Source organism: Tenebrio molitor, chromosome 2 (genome assembly GCF_963966145.1).
Source record: "Tenebrio molitor chromosome 2, icTenMoli1.1, whole genome shotgun sequence".
Lineage (NCBI taxonomy): Eukaryota > Metazoa > Arthropoda > Insecta > Coleoptera > Tenebrionidae > Tenebrio > Tenebrio molitor.
Window position 1 is genome coordinate 14,135,852 of NC_091047.1, and position 21,835 is coordinate 14,157,686.

Genomic DNA, 21,835 nt, shown 5'->3' on the forward strand with positions numbered 1-21,835 from the left:
CTAGCGTGTTCGCATTACACATCTCTACATATACGCCATAATTTTTAATCAACAATCATAATTCGTTATAAATTTATTATGAAACCAATTTTGTTTATATTGAATTATGATAATATTTTGGATGTTGGGTCGTCGACAAGCGGTGACGTTTCTAAAAAAACTCGACGCGAATATAAAAAGATTTCCGCATGTCATGATATATAGATTTTCAATAATGCAATCTTACTTGAACCTAATCAATTTCTCATTCGTTTTGTTTTATTGGCGAATTATTATTTTCTGTTGTAAAGTCGACTGCCACAGATCCAACAGTAAAATATACCCTGTCATGCGTGATGTCTGATACAACCAACTTAATTGGACATTTTTATGGCTCGTTGAGTTATTTTTTCATAAAACGGTTGATTTAGAATTAGCACAGTAATTGGTTGAAGCAGAAATCTTTTCTTAAACTTAAACCAAACTTTCTCAAATGAATGATTTCCACAATGAAATAGTGCAATTATGGCTAATTTGTACAACCGTTATGTGCAAAGCTAATTAATTGTGTCGTTCTAAATACAGAAATCACATAATTCGATAACAACAACAAAAAATACACACGCAAGATAGTAATATTTGTTTTTGTACTCATACCCTCCAAATCGTTCCCGATTGTCCTCGGAGTGCTGGAATAACGATTTCCCGCATGGCGTGTTTTTTACTTTACAGCAGAACTAGGGGATTGTAATGCATTGTAAGGTTGGTATTTAATGACGTAGACAGACGGAAACATCAATTCGTGACATTTGCAATTCTAACATCAATTCTCAATAACACAATAAATAAGTAATTTTATTATAAACCAAATAAGGATACAATTCAAAAAGGTATGAGTAATAAGAGGGCCCTGGAAATAATTACTGTTGTTTTTTAAGTGAAAAGAAAGAATTTGTTCAATGTGTTGTGTTGTTGTGTGATCGTAGAAGACGCTCTAAATTTTAATAATCTAGTAATCAGCACGGAAGGTGCTACAAACCCAATAGTACAAAACTTACTAAATGTTAAATGATTTACTTTTTTAATTTCATTTTTTGAGTTATTCGTTACATAAAATATTGTAATATACGTATACTGAAATTTTGCACGTTTTTTGACCGACACAGAGACAAGTGTTTACGGGGTAAAAAGTAGAATAATGCCCAAAATTATGTATAACAATTCATTCTCGAAGAATCAATAATTTCAACAATAGTTTATAACAATTGAAAACACTTGACAGATTGACAGCTGTAATTTTGTAAACAACACCATTGGCGTAGGATTACTACTGGCGGGAATTAATCTGCAAAGCTACAATGGTTTCCTAAATAACGTGAAACAATTGAGATGGCAGTTTAGTATTTTTCACTGCGTTATGTTTTGGAACTAGAATTTAAAAACGTGCGATTTATCAGTGTACCTAACCTTTGCGGGAATAGTAATAGTACCTATTCAGGTTTATATTTTTCTGCTTTCTTATTTAATTATTTAAAGACAGTAACATATTCTTACCTGCACTCTGACTTCCGGAAGATTAACTTTCATTGCAAGTTCTTCTCTGCTGTAAACATCCGGATAGTGACTTTTCTCGAAGGCGCGTTCTAATTCGTGCAGTTGATATGTCGTAAACGTGGTCCTGTTTCTTCGATGCTTTTTCTTGCACCCGTCCCCCTCTGATAGACCGGAATTATTGACTGTTCCTTCATCCTCGGAGCCGCTTCCTACGGGGCCTGATATTTTCCCGTATCGAAGTTCTGATACCCCATCGTTGGAGTTGCAACTTCCTTCGCCTGAAATATATTGCAAAAATTCACCCCTCTAACTAAATTTTCAGTATCTTGATGCACGATTAGGTCTTGACTGATTAATACGAAAGTGCGAAGGACAACGAAAGGTTCTTTGTGTGTGTTATATCATCATATTTTGACTTCAATCGATCACACGGTAATTCATGTATAATTAAGTAGAATCACACCTGTCCCAGGGCGGTAATCAAGCCGACAATGTTCCTAACTAATAGAATACAATACAAACACGCGATACACATTATATATCATAACCTAATGTGCAATGTCCGCACTATCGCCTCAACTATCGCTTTCAAACGGTCCCTCAATTATTTATCAATGCAGAAACACATTAATTACTTTCTTATCAGACATAATCTCGACACGTTTTCAAACAACACCAGTCTATTAAACCCCAAAATTGTTATTATTGTAATCATTTATTCATTGTAGTATCCTGTATCGATTATAAAATTAACGATGGACCCAAATGACCAATTTGATACGCTTGATTAACAGCTAGAAATATTTAGGTTAAAAAATGACGAGATGTAAACAGACATTAAATAGCGATTCGTGTCAAAGTATTATTTATTCAAAAATTATTACTTCAACTTTTGCACATAAAAAATGTATTCAGTTAAATTGCATGAATTAAAAAAAAATAAAGAACTTTTTTTTTTCTTTATACAGGTTTGTTATAAATGATTGTAGTCCAAGTAGGCGCAAAAACTGAATGTAAAATTTATGGTTGCCGCTCCACATAAAAAACATCAAAATGATGTGAATAGATGAGTAAACACCGTTCACACACGGGAGTTAAATTGGTTCCAAAACAAGTCAATATTTTTGGATTCAATAGTTAATTTAAAAAATTAAATAAAATTCTCATCACAGCTCTTTTCACCTAAAAAATGACAGTGACAGCGACAAAAATTGACAGTTCACATGAAAGGGGCAAAAGTTTCATAACATGGGCATGCCTGCTTCGACTACAAACATTTATAATATTAATAACCCTGTACGTATGACTCAAAAATGTAAGTATGTACATGTAAATGTATCTAATTGCACCGTAAGTCCTTTAATGCATCTGTTGCCAGTTTCAATGTCAAAACAAATTCGAATGATTATGAAAAACAAGCTGAAAATATTTTTCATAACTAACCATTTTTAGAATACTTTATGATGAGTAATACACAAGCAAAATGAGTAATTTACTCTAAGTTAAAAAACGAAGAAACGAACGTTCAAACATAAAAATTATTTATATTTCGATATTTTCTGTCAAATTATGACATTTGACCTTGTATAAAATGTCAAATTATGTGAGATTTTGAATGTAGAATTAAAGTATATAAGAAACTATTTTAACCAGATAATGAAAGTTTATTTTTAGTGTTTGTTTACAAAGCTCAAACGAAATTGGTAATAAAGTTTTAACAATTTTTACTTAGGTACTATAAATGCAAAAGAAATACTCATGAACTTGAGTGAGATACGGACGATAATGACAGTGTTGCGCCCGCCCGATGTAGAAAAGTTTGTCAGATTCACAATTGATATGTCATCATGGCCAAAGCGCGAAATTGGCTACTTCGCGAATTGGCTGGAGTAGATGACCACTCTGAGATACAAGAAAACGGTGAACGTTTTATTATCGAAATTTTAAAAGTGTTCAAACTAGTCCCCCTCCCCCTGGCATAAATGCATCTTCTAGGAATTTTCCACAGGTGAAATGCTTCAAGTGACCCACTTTTTAGAATCAATGCAAAGTATTCTCTCATCCATCAATCTTATCCGCGGTCGAAAAGCGGCCACCTCTTAAGTGCTTTTTCAAATTAATAAATAACCAGAAATAACACATGACCAGATCGGGGAAGTACGGTGGATGTTCGATGTACTTGATGTGATTGTTTAACAACTGGACCGTTTTTCTCGTCGTATGAGAATAAGTCTTGTCGTGGTGAAGCATTAAATTCTTCACAATCAGTTCTTCAAGCGCTTCTGGAAAAATTTTTGCTGTGATTGACTTCTGTCCATCTAGTTCTGAGAGATCTTGAAGGTACTCCTGAACATAGCGTAGATTACATTCTTCATTGATTTCTGACTGTTATCGGAGTAGAATCACTTTTAAACCTACATTCGGCTTTAATCTCGAGTTGGATATAGTAAAACCGACAATAGGATTCATCATCAGTGACCGCCATCAAAGTCTCTGGTTGATTCTAACTCGGTCTGACTTTTGCTGTTCCGTTATGACTGTTATGAGGAACCCAACGAGAAATCAATGAAATCATAGAAAGTCATTGCTCGATAGTTTTCTCGCTTAACTCCATGTTGATGTGATTTCGGTCTTTTCGTTTGCCCATCACCATTTTCGGACCCTAAATTGTCACGCTTGTCATTTACGTTCCTTTGGAAGCAAAGCAGTTCGTAGAGTAGATAAATCAAGAATTTCTGCTTAACTCGCGTGTTCGCGTACTGACCATAATGCCAGAAGAGTGTAGCAGTTCACTTGGGTGTAACATGTTGAGATATACAGGGTGTATTTGAAATACGTGTGTTAATTTCAACCAGCGAAAGAACTCGCCAATTTATGAAACTTTTTATGAAAAATTTTTCCCCCCAATTTTTACCAAACGAGTCGTTTTGTGTGATAACTAGGCTCAATTTTTTTGTAACCATGAAAATTTTAATTTTAATTATTTAATTTTTTCTATAACAATGTAACTTTTTGACAAGGCTCCGTTTCTATCACAACAAAAATTTTCGAACTTACCCACAGGCGGGTATACACTTTGATGACTAATTTGTTCCAAATTTTAAATCAATTTGTAATGCTCTTTCGTAAAAATGTTATAGAGAAAAGTTTAATGAATTAGCGAGTTCTTTCTCTGGTGAAAATTAACACACGTATTTCAGATACAGCCTGTATTTTTTTGCATATACAGGGTGATTCAAGTTTTACCGCCTGAGCGAAAACACACACTTCTAATCGATTTAAAATTCTCAAAAAATTCAGGAATGATTGTGTGACGCTGTAGAACATTCTGTAAAAATTTCAAATTTTTTAATGAAACGAGAAATATTTCGTTTTAATTCAATAACCGCTACATTAATTTACGTAATATTTCACTGAGTCCTTTCAAAAATTTAGGAAAAATTTGATGTCATTGAAATGATGAAAGCATCACCGGTTTTTTAAATAAATGGAATTCGATATTAAAATGCAAAATTTAGCTATGATTTATTATTAAATTGGGCGATTACTTCAACAATAGAGGTTTACATGGGTTACTGATGGTACCCTTAAGGGACTAAAGAATTTCTAGAAAAGTTCTCAACATATGTTTCCCAACAAAGAAGTATTTATTTATGACACTACAGTTGTGATAAATCTTGATAATTTTTCGCTGCTAATGTTAAAATTGGAATAATTCAAAAACAATCCTTTTCTTTTGGTGCGAATTTCATAAATATGTTCTTTGAATTAATTGTTAAATATCAGCGTGCACGGAAAAACATTTGTTTTTTTAATCAAAATCAATTTTTTAAATTTTATGGCTCCGAGTGAAGTGATACGGGAAAATTGATTGCACACGTTTGAAGCCTTACGTGAAGGGAATGTAACCCTAAAGTTTCGTAATTTTTACTAATTTTTTAATAGGGTTAATCGTGCGGGTGGTAAAACTTGAATCACCCTGTACAAACCTAATCTTCTTTGAAATTCTTCTAATGAAATGATGAATCACGAATATGCATTCTCAGATTTTCAATTATTCAGAATTTTACACAAAAATTATATTGTCAAAATATGTCATAACGATAATAAAACTTATAAGAATAATGTCATTATAATGAGAGGTAAACATTCTACCTATCAGAATGATTAATTTAGTGAAGAGATACTGAAAAGTGAAAGATAGAAAATTATAACCTTTGGTCAGTTTTAAAGGGTCATGTCTAGGACTGGCCAGCCCCCCCCTGGTCGTAATTTCTTTCATCTTGTGTCGTATTTTTTTTTGTTAAAACTAAAATAATTTACTCAACTGAGCAAAAAACGTTTATGATAGAAAGGTATTTTCGCAACGGTCATAAGGCCAAGGAGGAGTGGTCCTATTCAGGGTAACATTGTTTACAAAAAGTACAGCCTTAGATTCCACAAGTTGCCGTTCATTATGAACAATTTTAGGAGTGTTTTAGATCATACTGTGAAATTATCTCGGCACGATGGAAGCATAACAAGAAAAAAAGGAAGGTGAATTATGGAAAATGAACCAAGAACTTCCCTCCGTCATTTATCTTAGCAAATTAATCTTTCTGTGGAAACGTGATGTACACTGTTAAAAAAGTATTTACATTACATTTATATCATTCATTGGTTTCAGTTTTGTGAATGGTTCTATACACGCTGCATAATGATGATGCAACCCTAAACAATACTCTTTTTATTGATGAAGCTTGGTTTTATAAGAGAGGATATGTGAATTCACAAAACATGCAAACATGGAGTGCAGAAAACCCACACTTCTTCTTACATCCTCAAAAACTTGATGTGTGGATAGCAGAGACTAATAGGACCACTTTTCTTTGAATAAAAAAATCCTTCATTTCATACATTTCGTATATTTAAACTCAGTTTTATTGAATAGTCAACGTTACTTTTCCGTTATTACTTGGTTATTTACGTTAGCTTCTCCAGTTAGGTTCTAATTTTCTTGTATAGCCTAGTTTGCTCAATTACAACATTAGAGAATCATAAATCATAACTTCTAACTTTAGGGTAAAAATTGTTATCAATTTAAGTGAATTAATTTAAATAATACGCTATTAATTATAGTCTGCAATATGTCATTTTAATTCTAGCCCACACTAACATTAAACAAATCTAATGTGACTTTTATTATAGTCTAAATTTATTAGTATTTTGCATGATTAAAAAAACGCACTTTACGTATTACATCATAAGCACAACACACTCTGATTAATCGCACCTGACGTATATGTAAATTGGAAAAATTAAAACTGCACATACACGTGATTTTATTAAGCGGCAGTGGAGAAACGTTCTTGCTAATTGCATGTAAAAGTCACATAACGTGAAAGAAAGAAATGGAAAATACGCCGATGGGAATGACGATAAAATTCGAATAATTAGGAACGGAAATTTCAGGCCGTAGTTTTTTGTAACAATGATGGCGAATTTAAAAATAATCAACGCAAATGTGCTGTATTTTTTTATACGACTGTAATTAATTTTATTATTGAGTATGTCCATCGGTAAACGTCACACAAATTATATACCTGATGTAACAAAACAACGTGAAACTGCAATAAAACATTTTAATTAAAAATAAATGTAGTTACAAAAAAAGTTTCAACGTAATTTTTTTTTCTCTACCTAATTCACCAGCATACATATATTGGGTGATTCAAAATGATTGTGGCCAAGTAATCAAGTATGGCAGCTATGTACGAAAATTTATGTGGCAACTGTGTAGGGTAGATTTGACATTTCTTTGACAGTTCATAGGCGCGCAATTTTGACAATTGTCAAATCAATGTGCAATGGTATAAAAAAAATCAAATGCACGCTTATGAAATGTCATACAAATGCTAACTCTACTCCACCCACACAGTTGCCACATAAATTTTCGTACATAGTTGCCATACTCGGCCACAATCATTTTGAATCACCCAATATGTACATTTTAGTACTACATACTTTCATAGTTATTAGTTATTATTTCATACCAAAATTATACATATATTACTAGCTATTTAACGGTGAATTCGTCCACGTGGAATGTGGGACAATATTTTAAAAATTTTGACAGCAAGTACTCCACTATCCAACCCCTTGCTTTGGCATTTTCATGTTTCTAGAATTCTAGATCCAGAGGTTTGGGCTGAGCAGTCAGTCAGTGAATTAGCACATTCGTTTTTATATACCGGGGTACGTGCGAAAAGTTCGGATGGTGTCTTTACAAATGTTAAATCTTATTGTAGTAAGCTCATAGTATAGATGTCACGTTATTATTCTACCCCAAGCTGTCCTCAACCATACCCAATTTAAACATTGAAAAGATATCCTATATACAGGGTGACTCACCTATGACTTATAGAGTGGAAACACTTTAAGGAGAACATGTTGAGTCACCCAAATCTGTCACTGATGTTTTGTCCAGTGACGTGTCATTAGCGTTCTAAAATGGGGGGACGGTAAATACGCTTTTATTTGAATTATTATGAGATATTTAGCCTTGGAAAAGAAGAGAAGAACTGATTTTAATGTAATAGAAAACAACCCAGAAATCACGAAATACAATGAAATGAATTTTGCCAATGCAAATCACAAAAAAGCACCAACGTACGCCGCTGACGCAGCATGGCTGGTCAACGGTTCATACCTTCCTACCCCTAATTTTGAAAAATGGACTCGACTAACGTATTCCGTCTACTGCGCAACTATATTGGTGTGTTCTCCTTAAAGTGTTTTCACTCTATTTCACTCTACATATTCATGGACCGATTTTTGTGAAATTTAACAGATAAATAGTACCTCCAGTCTTAAAAACGCCATTTTAACTCCCTTCATTTATGAATTAAATCCTTTAAGGTTTATACTAAACTGTAGAATAACAATAAACAATGACTTCCGCAAAAATTCCTAAAGGCAGTCGTACTACAAAAAAAAGAGGAAAAACGGGGTTCATTTTCCAAAAGAAATTAAAACGTGCATATCCATGAAACAAATGGGCACCACTGTAGAATTTTGGACATTCCTGCAATTCCTGTTCAAATGTACCACCATTTGTCTCAATGCAGGTTATTGAGTAAACGCTCAACAGATGCGGCAAACATTCAGGAATCAAACAGCGTCAATTATTTTCATTTATGTAGAACGATTTGGAAGGTAGGAATTTTCGAACGGACCCCTGTAATTCGAAATTCTGGAGAATAAAGCGCCACAGATCAAAAACTATGGCAGATAAGTGAAAACGACCTCTATAGATTTGATGATGATGATGATGATGTGTAGTAGAAGCGTAGCTATCATCTAGTTCTAGAGAAAAGGAAAAGTTGATATCTTTAATAACAAACAAGTTATGGAGCTTTTTAGCAACTCTGGGACACCTGTATATACATTTATGGACGTAAAGGTTTATCGAATTTAAATTTTAATTAATCGGGCATTTTATTACCATTTATTTATTTTTCATTCACTAAAATACCTATCTTCCAAATTTCACAAAAATCGGTTCATAAATAATAGAAATGTAACTGTAAACTGGAACTGAAAGTCTCAGGTGGCACACTGTACAGTGAGTGAATATGAATGAGGAAAGATGCATCTGTATAAAAAAGTGACAGTTCACGAAGGAGTTTTCGAAATATGTATTTGACTTAAAAAATAGAATAATTTTATGAAATATAAAAATTAAGTTGACTTAGAGACAAATAAAAAAAAAAACTTTTCAGTTCAGTTTCAATTAGGTAATAAATTCTAATTTGAATAAAATTCTATGTTCAAAATGGTTACCATTTTTTTGGGTCACTTCCGTAACCTTTCATGTCAGTAAAAATTTTCAAGTTTTTACATTTATTAAAAAAATATTTCAAAAAGATCCCTCTTCAAAATTTTTTAGTGAGGTTAGTTGGAACTATAATAAATTATATCCCCTGATGGAATTACTCACATCCTAAAATTTCAAATCTGTAACTTTAAAGACACCAGAGGTTAACCCATCTGAACTTTTCTCCGTGAAACTCTAAATTATCTATTCATTGACCTGCACTATTTTAGACCTGGGTGAAACATGTTGGAATAGTTAGGTAGACGTGGTCCAACCGAATACAGCCAGCTCATTTGCCCGATCTAATCTCCTTCAATTTTTTCTTATGGGGATATGTAAAATCGCAAGTTTATAGTATCCTACCTTGATATTGCAAGAGTTGAGGAGCTGAATTACTAGAGAATGTACCATCATTACTCCAAAAATATTTAAACGTGTGAGTGTATGGAATGTCAAAATAGACTATTTTATTGACAAGAGGTTTTAAACATTTGTTGAAGGGACCTCATTTATTTGCATTTTTTACGTTTTAATACTCCTCGTGCTATTTACTGTTTTGTTATTTATTGATCATTCTATCTAATCTGTTTAAGATACATGTTTGCATTTGATAGAAATAGAAAATTCCAACTGATATACTGATGAATCCCCTTAATAATGGAACAAGAGACTATGAGCAAAGCGCTCGTGCAGCATAGATCTGGAAGCAGGTACTTGTGTGACAATTTTTCGGATTCCGCATTCAGTTGGGCGTATTATGTGAAAGTTGCGCATATAATAACGCATTTGCGGCGATTACGTTATACATTGTTAAACAAGCAAGGGACATTTAAAGGCCTGTATAAAAAGACGTATGCATGCGAAAACGCAATTAACAATTACCGGGCTTATCGCAAATCTGTTATGTTTATTATTAATGCAAGGCAATTAGATCGCACGAAAACGACCGGATCAATGTTCCTAATTAAATAATCAATTGCTTAACTCAAGAACTGCTACTAATAACGTTTTTACACACGCTCACTGTCGCACAGGTGGGAGTTCCATTACGACTAGTGAAATTCCACAATGAAAAGGTTGCTCGTCAGGGTTTTAGTCAGAATGATTGTGTCGATAAAATCGCTGCTGCCAATCGACGCTAAGTGGCCCAACATCCCACCTGGAGGCACTACAACTTAATTTTCCTTAATTCATCAATTAAAAGACCATTCTCGCTAAACAATAGCTAGTTATAGGCCTGTTATGAAACGACAGGAGGCCCCACTAAGAGACCAGTGGTTCTCAACAATACGCCACGATGAACACAAAGAACTCAGACCGCTGTAACGCGGTTATTTGTTGTCGTATTGTGGCAAGTAAAAAAGTAAAAGACACATTAGTTGAACCAATCACGGCCATTAAGTTAAACGAGATTTTTTTTGTGTTTAAGTATATAAACACTTTCTGAATTTCAACTATTTCAAGTGTTACAGACTGTTGCTACATTAATCATTTGACTGACACATTCTTACTTAAATAAAAAAAAAAAATTAATATGACAATCCTTTTGGTATAGTATCGGATGTTCATTTAAATTTATTCTCAAAATTGGAGTTGAATAGTCGATTGTGAACGCACCACGTTTGTAATTAGACACGAATCAGCTGTTTTAACCTCACTTTTTGCGTTGTCTGTATTTTTACTCTGCAGACGGACGAGTAATGCATTCACAATCGACTCTTGAACGCCAACTTTGAGGTTAAATTTAAACGAACCACCTGATGTATCCACTGAGACTTTCGTTGACAGGATAGTAACTAGATTACTATGAATTGAAAATTTATTTTCATATGGCGCGAAAATTTAAATTGATTCTTAGGTATAAAATAAGTTTACATTATTACGGTACATTAAGTCAACTGAGCTGGATAAAGGATGTAATCAAGAACCAAAGAACAGCTGTTATTTTGGATTTTTATTAAAATGATTATTGCAATGCACTAACTCATGGTAGGTAATCGAATAAAAAGTATATTTTCTTTATTTATTAGTTACTTTTCAATTTACGTTAAGGTAGCTGCGATTTATGGACGGATGTTGTAAATTTCTGGGGGCGTGCGGTAGTATGGACGGTTAATTTACTCTTTTTACAGTTACTTTAAAATTTAAAAGTGTTTATATATTACTTTAATTTAGTGTTAAAAAACACATTTACGTGTATTTTTCCGATAAATTAAATAATAATTTAAATTTTTATTGATTAATAAATAATCATAGGGAAAATGCAACCTATCGGGTTGGCAGCTCTATATGTCGAAAAGTTTGACATTTCTTATTTCATAAAAATCTGCAAAAGTGCAAAATAAATCATTTTGTCAGCGCTTGAACTGATCAGTGACTCGGCTTCGCCTCATGCCTGAAACCTAGTTTTCGCGCTATAAAATACCTCTACCGTATTTTAATACTTTGTACGACAAACAGGTCTGTGGTTCACCAAGAAAAATGTTAGATATCAATTTTTATTATTTTAGAGAATGTTATTAGAAATAACGATATTTAATTTGGTGTCGACGGCAGCCGTGACTACCAATTGACATTCTCTGGTTAAGTTCAAAAATTAATCACTTTTTGACGGATAATTAATTTGTAAACCTAACTAATTAGTAACTGTGTTGAGGTTTTATATAACATAGTTAATTACATTGCGCCGGGAGAAAAAGTAATTTGTTGGCTGGAAGTAGTTTCAGACGCCGAGAAATGAGTAATCGCTTTAACTTTAAATAACAAAAAGTTAATTATAATAAACTTGAGAGTTTACTTCGAATTCGTAGAATTAAACAGAGACGTTTCAGGTTCGATTATGGTGATTATGTGCGTTCCAGAGATGTGAATGTCTTGTTTTAATTCATCGCTATCTTCGATCTGGCAAATTATCTAAAGTACATAAGCCGGACCTGGCACTTCGTCTGACAGCCAACTATCTTCGTCCTGATCTTGTTTCGGGTCGACACTTTAGAGATGTTCTCTTTTTTTTATTTTCGAAGGGTGCTTCCAAATTTATTCTAGCCTCAATCACTCGTCCTATCTTGACGATCAGTGAATTAGTCGAAATAACAGAAATTACTCTTTTTTGTCGGCTTGATTGGTCGCGTTTCAAGGTTCGCTCCATTTTCATCTTGTTGTGATATTTATAAATATAATTTCGGCATTTAATATAATAATAATACGTTTTCACTGTTTTGGTTTATTTTCGTGTTGTGGTAAAGGTACGTGTGGGTGAAGTTAGGACTTCTATGCCTTCAGAGTTCGCGTGTTCATAATCATGTCACCCGTGATACGCTGGGTTTAATGGAACACCACTTAGATTACTTAACTTGATGTTTTTATTTCGATTTAACTAGAAATGCCGCTAATGCAGCGATGACTTGTACCGCCTCTTCTGCCCCCGTACCCATTTTACTGCATATAAAACGCTAATTGAGTTAGATATTACAGACTGTCGATGGTAATTACCCTTTTACCGCTTCTGCTTCTGAACTGTGTTCGTATAAACGTGCTGGGAAATGTCGGACTAACGATACACATGCAAACCGGACATTTTATTGTGTGCTTTTACGTGTCTAGATGCTTTGTTAACATTGTTTGCAGATTTGTGGTTAATTTTTACATTAAAATTTATTTCGTTTGACATTCGTGTAGAATCTAGTTGCGTTGCAAACGGTTTAAATTTAATTTAATGTTAGTTAAATACGTTTGCAAACGTCAAACCAAAAACAATTTTTCGAAACTTATTAATGGACTGTTTCATCCAAATTATTACATTACCATTATAAGTATCTATACTTTTAAAATATACAATATAAATCGTTCTTTTTCTCTTCATCAAAATGATTAATGATTTTTCAGAAACACTAGTTATATTTTCGTAAAATGAAAATTAGATATTGACTACATATTAGTTATGTATCGATTTATGCTAGGACGCTCATCTCACCACAATAATAGTTATTTGTGGTACATCAAGGCCGCGCGAGAAAAATTATCGCCGAGGCTGTTCGCGACCGAGGCAAGACAATCTCGAGGATGTTAAAGGATTTTGCGGCCAAGGTGTACACAACATTTTTGTGCAACCGACAATTTGTAATTATTATAAAATGAACAAATAAAATTACTTCACTGTCAATAAATATGTACATATAAATTCGGCTTACATGTCGCTATAGAAATGACATAAATAATTCATTTTGTAAATAATCAGTAGTAATATGTATAAAGAGTGACATGGACATTGCCGATTATATTTCGGCTGAATTTTACGAGTTGCTAGCATTTTGAAAATATAACGACTGTGAATACGAGTTGTGTTTCCAAATATCATAGCAACGAATTAAAATTCAGGAGAAATATAATCGCCACATGTTCATGTCAATGAGTTGTAGGTAAGTACTTAGTTTACATGAGAATTTAACAAACCAGAACCACAGACATTTACGAAATGGTATTTGTTAACATTAACATATGTATTTATAAGATTACGTATTAGCAGTGCCATCTATTTGCTTGCATTTTTGTTGCAACTTTTATAATGAGAATGACAAATTTAAACTGTCAAAGGCGAATTTGTTGATTTGGTCACCATGGAACGTTAAATGCAGAATAATCGCCTATTTATTTTGTACCTGCAGAATACTCAAAAAAGCTCGCTAGTAATTAATTGGCGATTGTTCAGTCCAGTTCTAATGTTCATTCTTTGATACGTGCGTTGAATTCTCGTAAAAATATAGCATGGGAATTGCAGTGATAGCGATGTTTCAGTTTACTGTACTCCTCCAGAATTAAAAAGTATTATAAATTCTGCGGTTTCCAATTGGATAAGTTAGTAGGCTCATAAAATCTAAACTGCAGTCTTACATGGAAACTCTGATTTGTATTAAATATTAAAGTGATGTTTACTTTAACGGCCGTTGTTTTAGGTATGCGAAATGCTCGTTTCGCGTACGGTTGCAAAAAAAAGTTAAAGTCTCTATGGCTAGAATTAAGCATATTGTTCATTATTATATCGAGCGAACAAATTAATTTGTAATCGAGTTATCCATGAATCCGAAATCGTATGTCGTTTCTTGAACAAAAAACACAGCTTAAAACACAGGTTAGATCTGAGCATATCAATCGAAAAGACATACGGATTCAAATCCATGGATGACTCGATTACAAATTAATTTGATCGCTCTTTATTCAGCCATTTATAATCATTGAGTACATTAAATTAAATGAAAAAAGTCAAATTTACAAATTATCTTTCAAAAATTAACATAAATTAACAACGTCTGCACTTAATTTGTTTAAACCATGTATTAAAACAGTATTTATTAATGCTTTAGTAATGTTTCTTAAGTACCTACCTATGTGAAATTATATTTTACTCTAATTATTTGAAATAATTTGAAATTATTTGGAAACCACTAATTCGAGTGGCAATTCGATTGGCACGAAAATGAATTCTTACCAAAGTCAAATAGTTTGGAACAATAAAAATACTAATTAGTGTATTTTTGCAGAAATAATCGTGAACGAAATTCCACAAATAAATAGGCAGCACACGCACAGCCACCACGCGGAAAATCACTTTTCTTTATGTTTTGAGGATAACACAATCAAAATCTGACCTTACCGCGAACACAGTTTACCGACCATACTCGTTGATATTTGGGCATTTTTATTCAAATGTTAAACCCTCGAGCTAAAGCTCTCGGGCCTAACCAGAATAAAAATGCTTAAATTCAACTTTCTAAAATTGTCAAAGCAAAAAGTTTTCGTAAAATTGAAAATTTTATCCGATAAAAATTAGGTCTTGTTATTTTACCTTCGACAAAATAATTGTTAAGGCATCCAAGGAAACTTTTTGACAAATACTTATTTTTGATATGTCAAAAATGACATACTTTGCGACTTGATAACGATGCAAAAATGTCGCATTTTTTTGACAGTTGTAGAATAGTACATTCTTCAACGAGCGTATAATGATGGCTATTATTCAAGAGGACGTAGGCGAGTGGTGGAATACTCCGATTGAGTAATAGCCATTATACGCGAGTTGAAGAGTATACTTTCTCCATGACTACACCAAGAAAAAACAATCTTTGAAAATTGAATTTAATTTGACTTTTAATATTTGACAATTAAAATTGTGACTCATTTAGCGGTTGCTACGCAATGCGCGACTGATTGTTTACAAACGTATCCGATTGCGATCTGCCGGTGATAGAATGTAAATACGAGGGATGGATTGGCCGACAGCCGTGGGTTTTAGTATTTTCTATCACTGGATGTGGAATTGATATCATTCTTTCGTTGAATATTCAACAAGAATGCAATCATTCTTTAATAGTCGTGGAGAAAAAATATTGTTTTTGGTTCGACACTGTCAGAATTTGAGAATTTTCTCCTATGTGAACGGATTTTGATAAATGTCGCACTTGTCAAAACGAAACGTCAAGCTAATTTTAGAGATTTTAAACGATTTGGAGCTTTTAAGGGGCTCGTCGAACCAAAAAACGTTGTATTGAACTAGTTCGTATGTAAATTGGGCCTTTTTTGGCACTCGTGGGACGTGGGCCTTTAAAACGCTCGTTTCACTCGCGTTTTAAAATGGCCCACACGTGTCAAAAAAGGCCCAATTTATACACAAACTCGTCAAATAAACTACTATTATTTTGTTTTCAACAATGCCTACAAATTTGATAAGAACAAACTGTCACGATCAAATAGTGATAAGTACCAAAAGTTTTTCAAGTCAATTTTCTGTAAGGAAACAGTGCTTTGTGAGCTGTTAAAACAGAAATGATTAAAATAAGTGGTGTCGTTATAATAAACGAGCTACAGATGTATTTATCAATGTAAAAAAGAAGATACGTTTTTATCGATATCAAATTGACAAAAATACTTCTTTCTGTTGCCTACTTATTATACCTAAAGGAATGAAATTATCGTATATCCGGTGTGTCAAAAAGAACGGACACCAAAGAAGGTACAAAATTTAGGGTAATCGTGGAACATCAAGAATTTTTTTTTGCTTTTGGGCTTTCGTTAAAGTGAAGAGCTTTTGGAACTTAAGTACCTGTAAAACTAAATAATCCTGTTACTGATATGGGAACATAATTATATGTGTCAACTTTTAAAGGTGCCATCAACAGATAGGTATCCAAAAATTCCTTTCACGAATACATTTGAAAATCGTTTCTTCATCACTTCATCAGTGTTGAATATGATGAAATTCGTAGTAGTTTTCAAACGCGGCATCATTGCTGACAAACGAATAGTATCATAGTAACAAAAAAAGCCACCTTTATAAAATAAATGTCAATTAAATTGTGACAGTTTTCAAATTGTTTTCAAAATGAGTTGTACCGCAGATTGTAATATGTATGTATTTAGCTCTTGGTGCCGCAGAAAATAACGCAGCATTTAGCTGCACGAACATACTCGTATGTAGGTACTATTCCGGCCAAAAAATTTCGTCCACCCTTTTCCTGTGATTTCACAAAAATTGGGTGTAGTTTAACCTGTATTGTCATTATGATTGACGTTTGCAAATTAAAATTTGAAATTTATTACTGTCACCCATAAGAACATAGACACAATTAGATTTTCCTACCGAAAGGCATCCCAGTGTGAATGTTATTATAGGCGTCTTGACCAGCGATTGGGAGAAAAAATGTAACCATGACAACTACATATTAGGTTAGTTTTAAGTTACCTACAGGGTGTTAGGTTAGGTCAAGTCAGGTTAGGTCAGGTTAGGTAAATGTACTGCCAAACTTTAAAGACAGCATCAGAATGCTGATCAGATACAAAAAGTCCTCAGTCGTTTTTGGCTCAGCTGCATAGTTCATTTTAAATCTGTTGAGAACCACTGAAAATTGTATTATTGCAGCCTCTACTACCGTAAAATATTTAAATAATATCCTTGGAAACTAAACTTTTTCTTAATTGTGAATCTCAAACGATGGGATACATTTTTCCCGTACCCTATTTTGAAGGAAATTAGCATCCAAACAAAAAATGGTAAAGGAAAGATCTACCTAATTTTGCCTAATAATGACCTGTTTACATTTTGGCAGATCATTTACCGAACACTCTGAATTGCCTTGCTGCCATATTCATTTTCACTTTCTGAGAGTTCTGCAGAACTGCTTTTGGTATAAAATCGGGGTCTATGCTATGCTATGCTACTGAAACGCCTGTCTGCTCTTTTTGATACACCCAATATAATACAATGCGGCTGATTATTGCTGACAATATTTGTAGTTGTAGAACAACAATAACTGTTGTGAATATTTTCCAAAAACAGCAGCTACTAGTAAGCAGCAAGACAATCCAAGGAAACAATGAAATAAAAAAATAACAACAATTTAGAAATTTAGTAATCTTATCATTACAGTACCAAGACGACTGTAACTATTTGTGAAACAATCAAAATTCTCTACAACACTATGAGATAAATTGTCAAAAGCCACATTATCTAAGTGCCGCAATCGGATCCCCTCTGAGAAGGAAACGAAGTAATTTGTAATTCACTAAAATTATTTTTACACCAAATAAATTTTGATGTACTTATTACTTAATTTATTTAAAATTCAAATCAGATGGTCGTGTATTTTGATGTTAATATTATCACTATACGAATTTTTGACGTAAATTTTGCCGAAATTAGAAAAATCTATGGCGGCTATTGGCTGAGTGCACAGAAATGCAAGTAGGTATTTGATTGGCCGCTTTTTATATAAAGTTAAAAATTGTAGATAAAATTTAGATTAAATCACTAGCATTATTAAAGCATAATCTAAATTTCAGAAAAATGTTTTGTCAAACATTTTTTTTTATCTAAGTTAGTTAAACCTTTTATTCGTAGACGATATCTTAACACTAAGGTTGACAATAATAAATCCTGTGTTTTGGTGGTTGTTTTATTTACATATTACGTGTTTGAAAACCTCTGATTTTGATTCAAAATAAAAAAAAATAAGTATTAAAGTCGATTTTAATCTAACTTCTAACCGAACTTATCTAGGTTTTAGAAAGGCAGAGTTCATGTAATAATGTGAAACGCAATTTTTTTAGCGTTCTCAAAATAACTATACATATAAACTCTAATTGTAATCACTTAATTAAGGTTTATTTTTACCGGGTGTTATGGATGTCCACGTAATACATTTTTTGTACTCGTAGCCTTAAAAGTAACGCTTCCAACATCCAACGTCGTTCCGAAACGAGTGCTTCCCGGTCGACTCGAATGTAAAAATTGCAAAAAACACTGGCCCTTTGAGGCATTCAAAAAAAATCTGTCTTGATAATAATAAAATTTAGTTCATAAAATACAACTTCCCTGGGTTTTCCTCCATTAAAAAATTACGGAAAGATTTATAATCGTTGAAAATTGTTCCTACAAAATTCAAAAATTATTGCAAAAATTGAAATATCATGTGAAGCAATTGTTTCCAATAACCAAAGATCTCTGCCTACTTGGTTTTATGGTCGTTGATGTTTAATGTATTAGGTAAAACAAAAAATTTTAATTTAATTTTCATACAAAAAATATTGTACGACCCACTTGCGTGAAGACATCTTACCTTCATTCGCGCATTAATTAAAGGCACTCGCTCCTTCGTCGCTCGTGCTTTAAAAAATGCGCTCATGCGGGAACATCGTCTTCCCGCACTTGGTTCGTAAATAACTATAACCACCGCTAAAATAAGCATTTTTTTATTTATCAATTTTTCCGCAAGTTTTTCAAAACAAAATAGTATATTATGTTATGAGGAGCAAAAATGAAGTTTTATGTGCTGCAGCTGGTAGAACGCAGTGAGGCAGACAAACTAGCCAAAGCACATAAAACCATTTTTGCTCCGAATAACATATAAGTACTATTTTTTCTTCAAACCTTCATAACAAAAATTATTTAAGACATGTTAAGAAACCAGAAACCAGGTAGGAATTTCAAATGATTTAGCTAGTTTACTTTACAGCCGCTCATCAGTGGAGCTAATAACTTCACGGACGCCCTCAGCGGAGATAATAACTTCACGGACGCTCCTCAGCGCCTCAGCGGAGATAATAACTTCCCGGACGCTGGTCAGCTCGTTAGATGCTATGACAATGAAGTGACACTTTAGCATTATCAATGCAGCAGTGCAATGTCATATTTTACGGACGTTTGAAGAAAAAATTTTTATGTGTCCATGTAACTCGAATATGCCTTTTTGTACACAACAATAATGTTCACTGAGGTCACTTCTCATAAGTTACGTAAAAATTAATAGTAGGTATATCCACTGCATGTATCATGAATTTATTATGCCTTATGTCAAGCTTATGTCCATTGTGAATAAGCACTAAGGGTTAGAAAAATCTAAAAAAAAATATTCGATTAAAAGAAGATCCAATACCTATGTAAAAAATGTCTATTTTAAAAAGTTCTACTGGTGATTATATTTATTACGTGGACTTCCATAACACCCGGTATAAATTATTCTCTTATCTTAATGGCTTACTTTATTTATTCTATTTCGATCGTACGGTATACGGTACAATCAATAATAACGTTTAAAATATATCTGCAATGTTTTTGTGAAGATATTTTAATTTATTTTATTTTAGACACACACATCACATCACACAAAGCTGAAACTAGGGTAGACAAAGTACTATAGGTAAGTAAAGATCTTTTCTTTAATCCATAGGAACTTTGAACTTTGAAACACCTAAAGAGGAGTTGTTTAATTACATATATGGTTAGATGTTGCATACTTTGCTTCAAATTTCGAAGAAAAACAGACATCCAAAAAGAATTTTAACGTAGACACATTATTGACATCACTGGCATCTTTACATGTGGAAAAATCTGTAATAAATCGACTTCTTGTTTTTTGAGGTGTACATATGTACTTAATAATTTTGAAATTAACTGTACCTACAAAAATGTTTCACGTATAAAAAAATTAAAGCGTTTTGTTATGAATCTTCGAAAGAGAAAGGCTGACTACTTATGAAAGTGCTAATAGATAAATTATTAAAAAAATTAATTTATTCTTTTTATATTTGATTTCAACTAAATATTATAACTGTTATATTTCAAACCATCATTAACAGATCACATAAAATTTTAAAACGTTTTATTCCTTTTAAGTCCGCGTTAAATTCTCTTCATTATATTTCTCCGAAATATCCATTAATTACGAAAGGTATCAAGCCACTAATTTTTTAGGAAGCTGTTCACGCAGCTCCTTTTTTTACAACACGTAGGTAGATAAAAAAACAAGAAGCTCTAAGCTTTATGAAGTCTTCAAAAGAGAAGGCGTGACCATCATAAAGGCGACTCATGAATAACTACTTCAACTTAATTAACAATTTAAAACAGTTGAAAGTAATTATATAGCCGCCAGTTCAAGATAACTACACAAATGAATTAATTAAACAAATTGATAAATTTAAGCATAACTAATTAATGCAACACTCTTTCAATTAATTATCTTATTAACACAACATGTGTTATTTTTGTCTTTCACTATTATAACAAAATTAATTTGTTTTTTGTAACATAACAATTATAAATATAAGACTATTTTGTGAATAAAAGTACTACCTTGTTTAAATTTAGGATAAATTAAGCAACAATTAGGTTGCATTAACTGAAGTCGCCACTCACATTCATTTCAACAGATTTTAAGTAAGTAGTTGAGTAGATGTTAATGAGTAAATTAATTAATATTTGATAAGTTACACCCATCAATTAATAATCGACTTAGTCATGGTAATGCATGGTCCATTAGTGGGTTTTATTGTTTTCACGAGAGTCTAAATTGTGAGATGTGTGGTGGCTAGATAAGTATATCTACCGGTGTTAAATAATAATAGTCAATTATTTTTCGAATTTTTTCTTTTCATTTTTGATTTTGATTTCAATTAGCGTCAAAGTAACATGCACTGGAATCTTCACTAGAACGACGTAGTAAGTTTTCAGTTTTTTGTCGTCATTCTGGGCGTTGAGTCAAACATGAAAATAAGCTCTGATTTTAGATATTTTTTCTCGTCTTTATCCTCTATTGACAGCAGCACTAATTTGACGTCAGCTTACTTGACAGGGAATTATATTTGATAGGATTACGAGATTGACAAATAGGATGAAGGAGATTTAATTGCGTGTTTGAGTACGTTGTTTGTTGAATCTCAATCTTGTTCAACCAATTGATTTAAAATAAAAACAAAGCATTATAGAGCATTCTAGTTCGCTCTGCGTTAAAACCTAAAGAGTAATTCATTCTTAACCCAATTTTCTCACTTAATTTTAAGATACTTACCTAGTTACGGGTCGAATCAAAAAGTTTCCACCAAAAGCTCTTTGATATTTGTAACACAATCCAAAATAAAATCAGTTTCCTTTAAATTATGGTTAGGTCACGTGCGGTACAA

At 32.8% G+C, this 21,835-nt stretch overlaps 1 protein-coding gene across 2 annotated transcripts in view; it reads right to left on the reverse strand.

Annotated features, from left to right (window-relative positions):
• Positions 1–21,835, reverse strand: part of LOC138123732 (retinal homeobox protein Rx1-like) — a 49,612-nt gene that overhangs the window by 19,737 nt on the left and 8,040 nt on the right. For both annotated transcript variants that reach the window (XM_069038522.1, XM_069038523.1), the window contains one exon: positions 1,534–1,811. In XM_069038522.1, the coding sequence (XP_068894623.1) occupies positions 1,534–1,811 (278 nt within the window). The remainder of the gene's footprint in view (positions 1–1,533; positions 1,812–21,835) is intronic.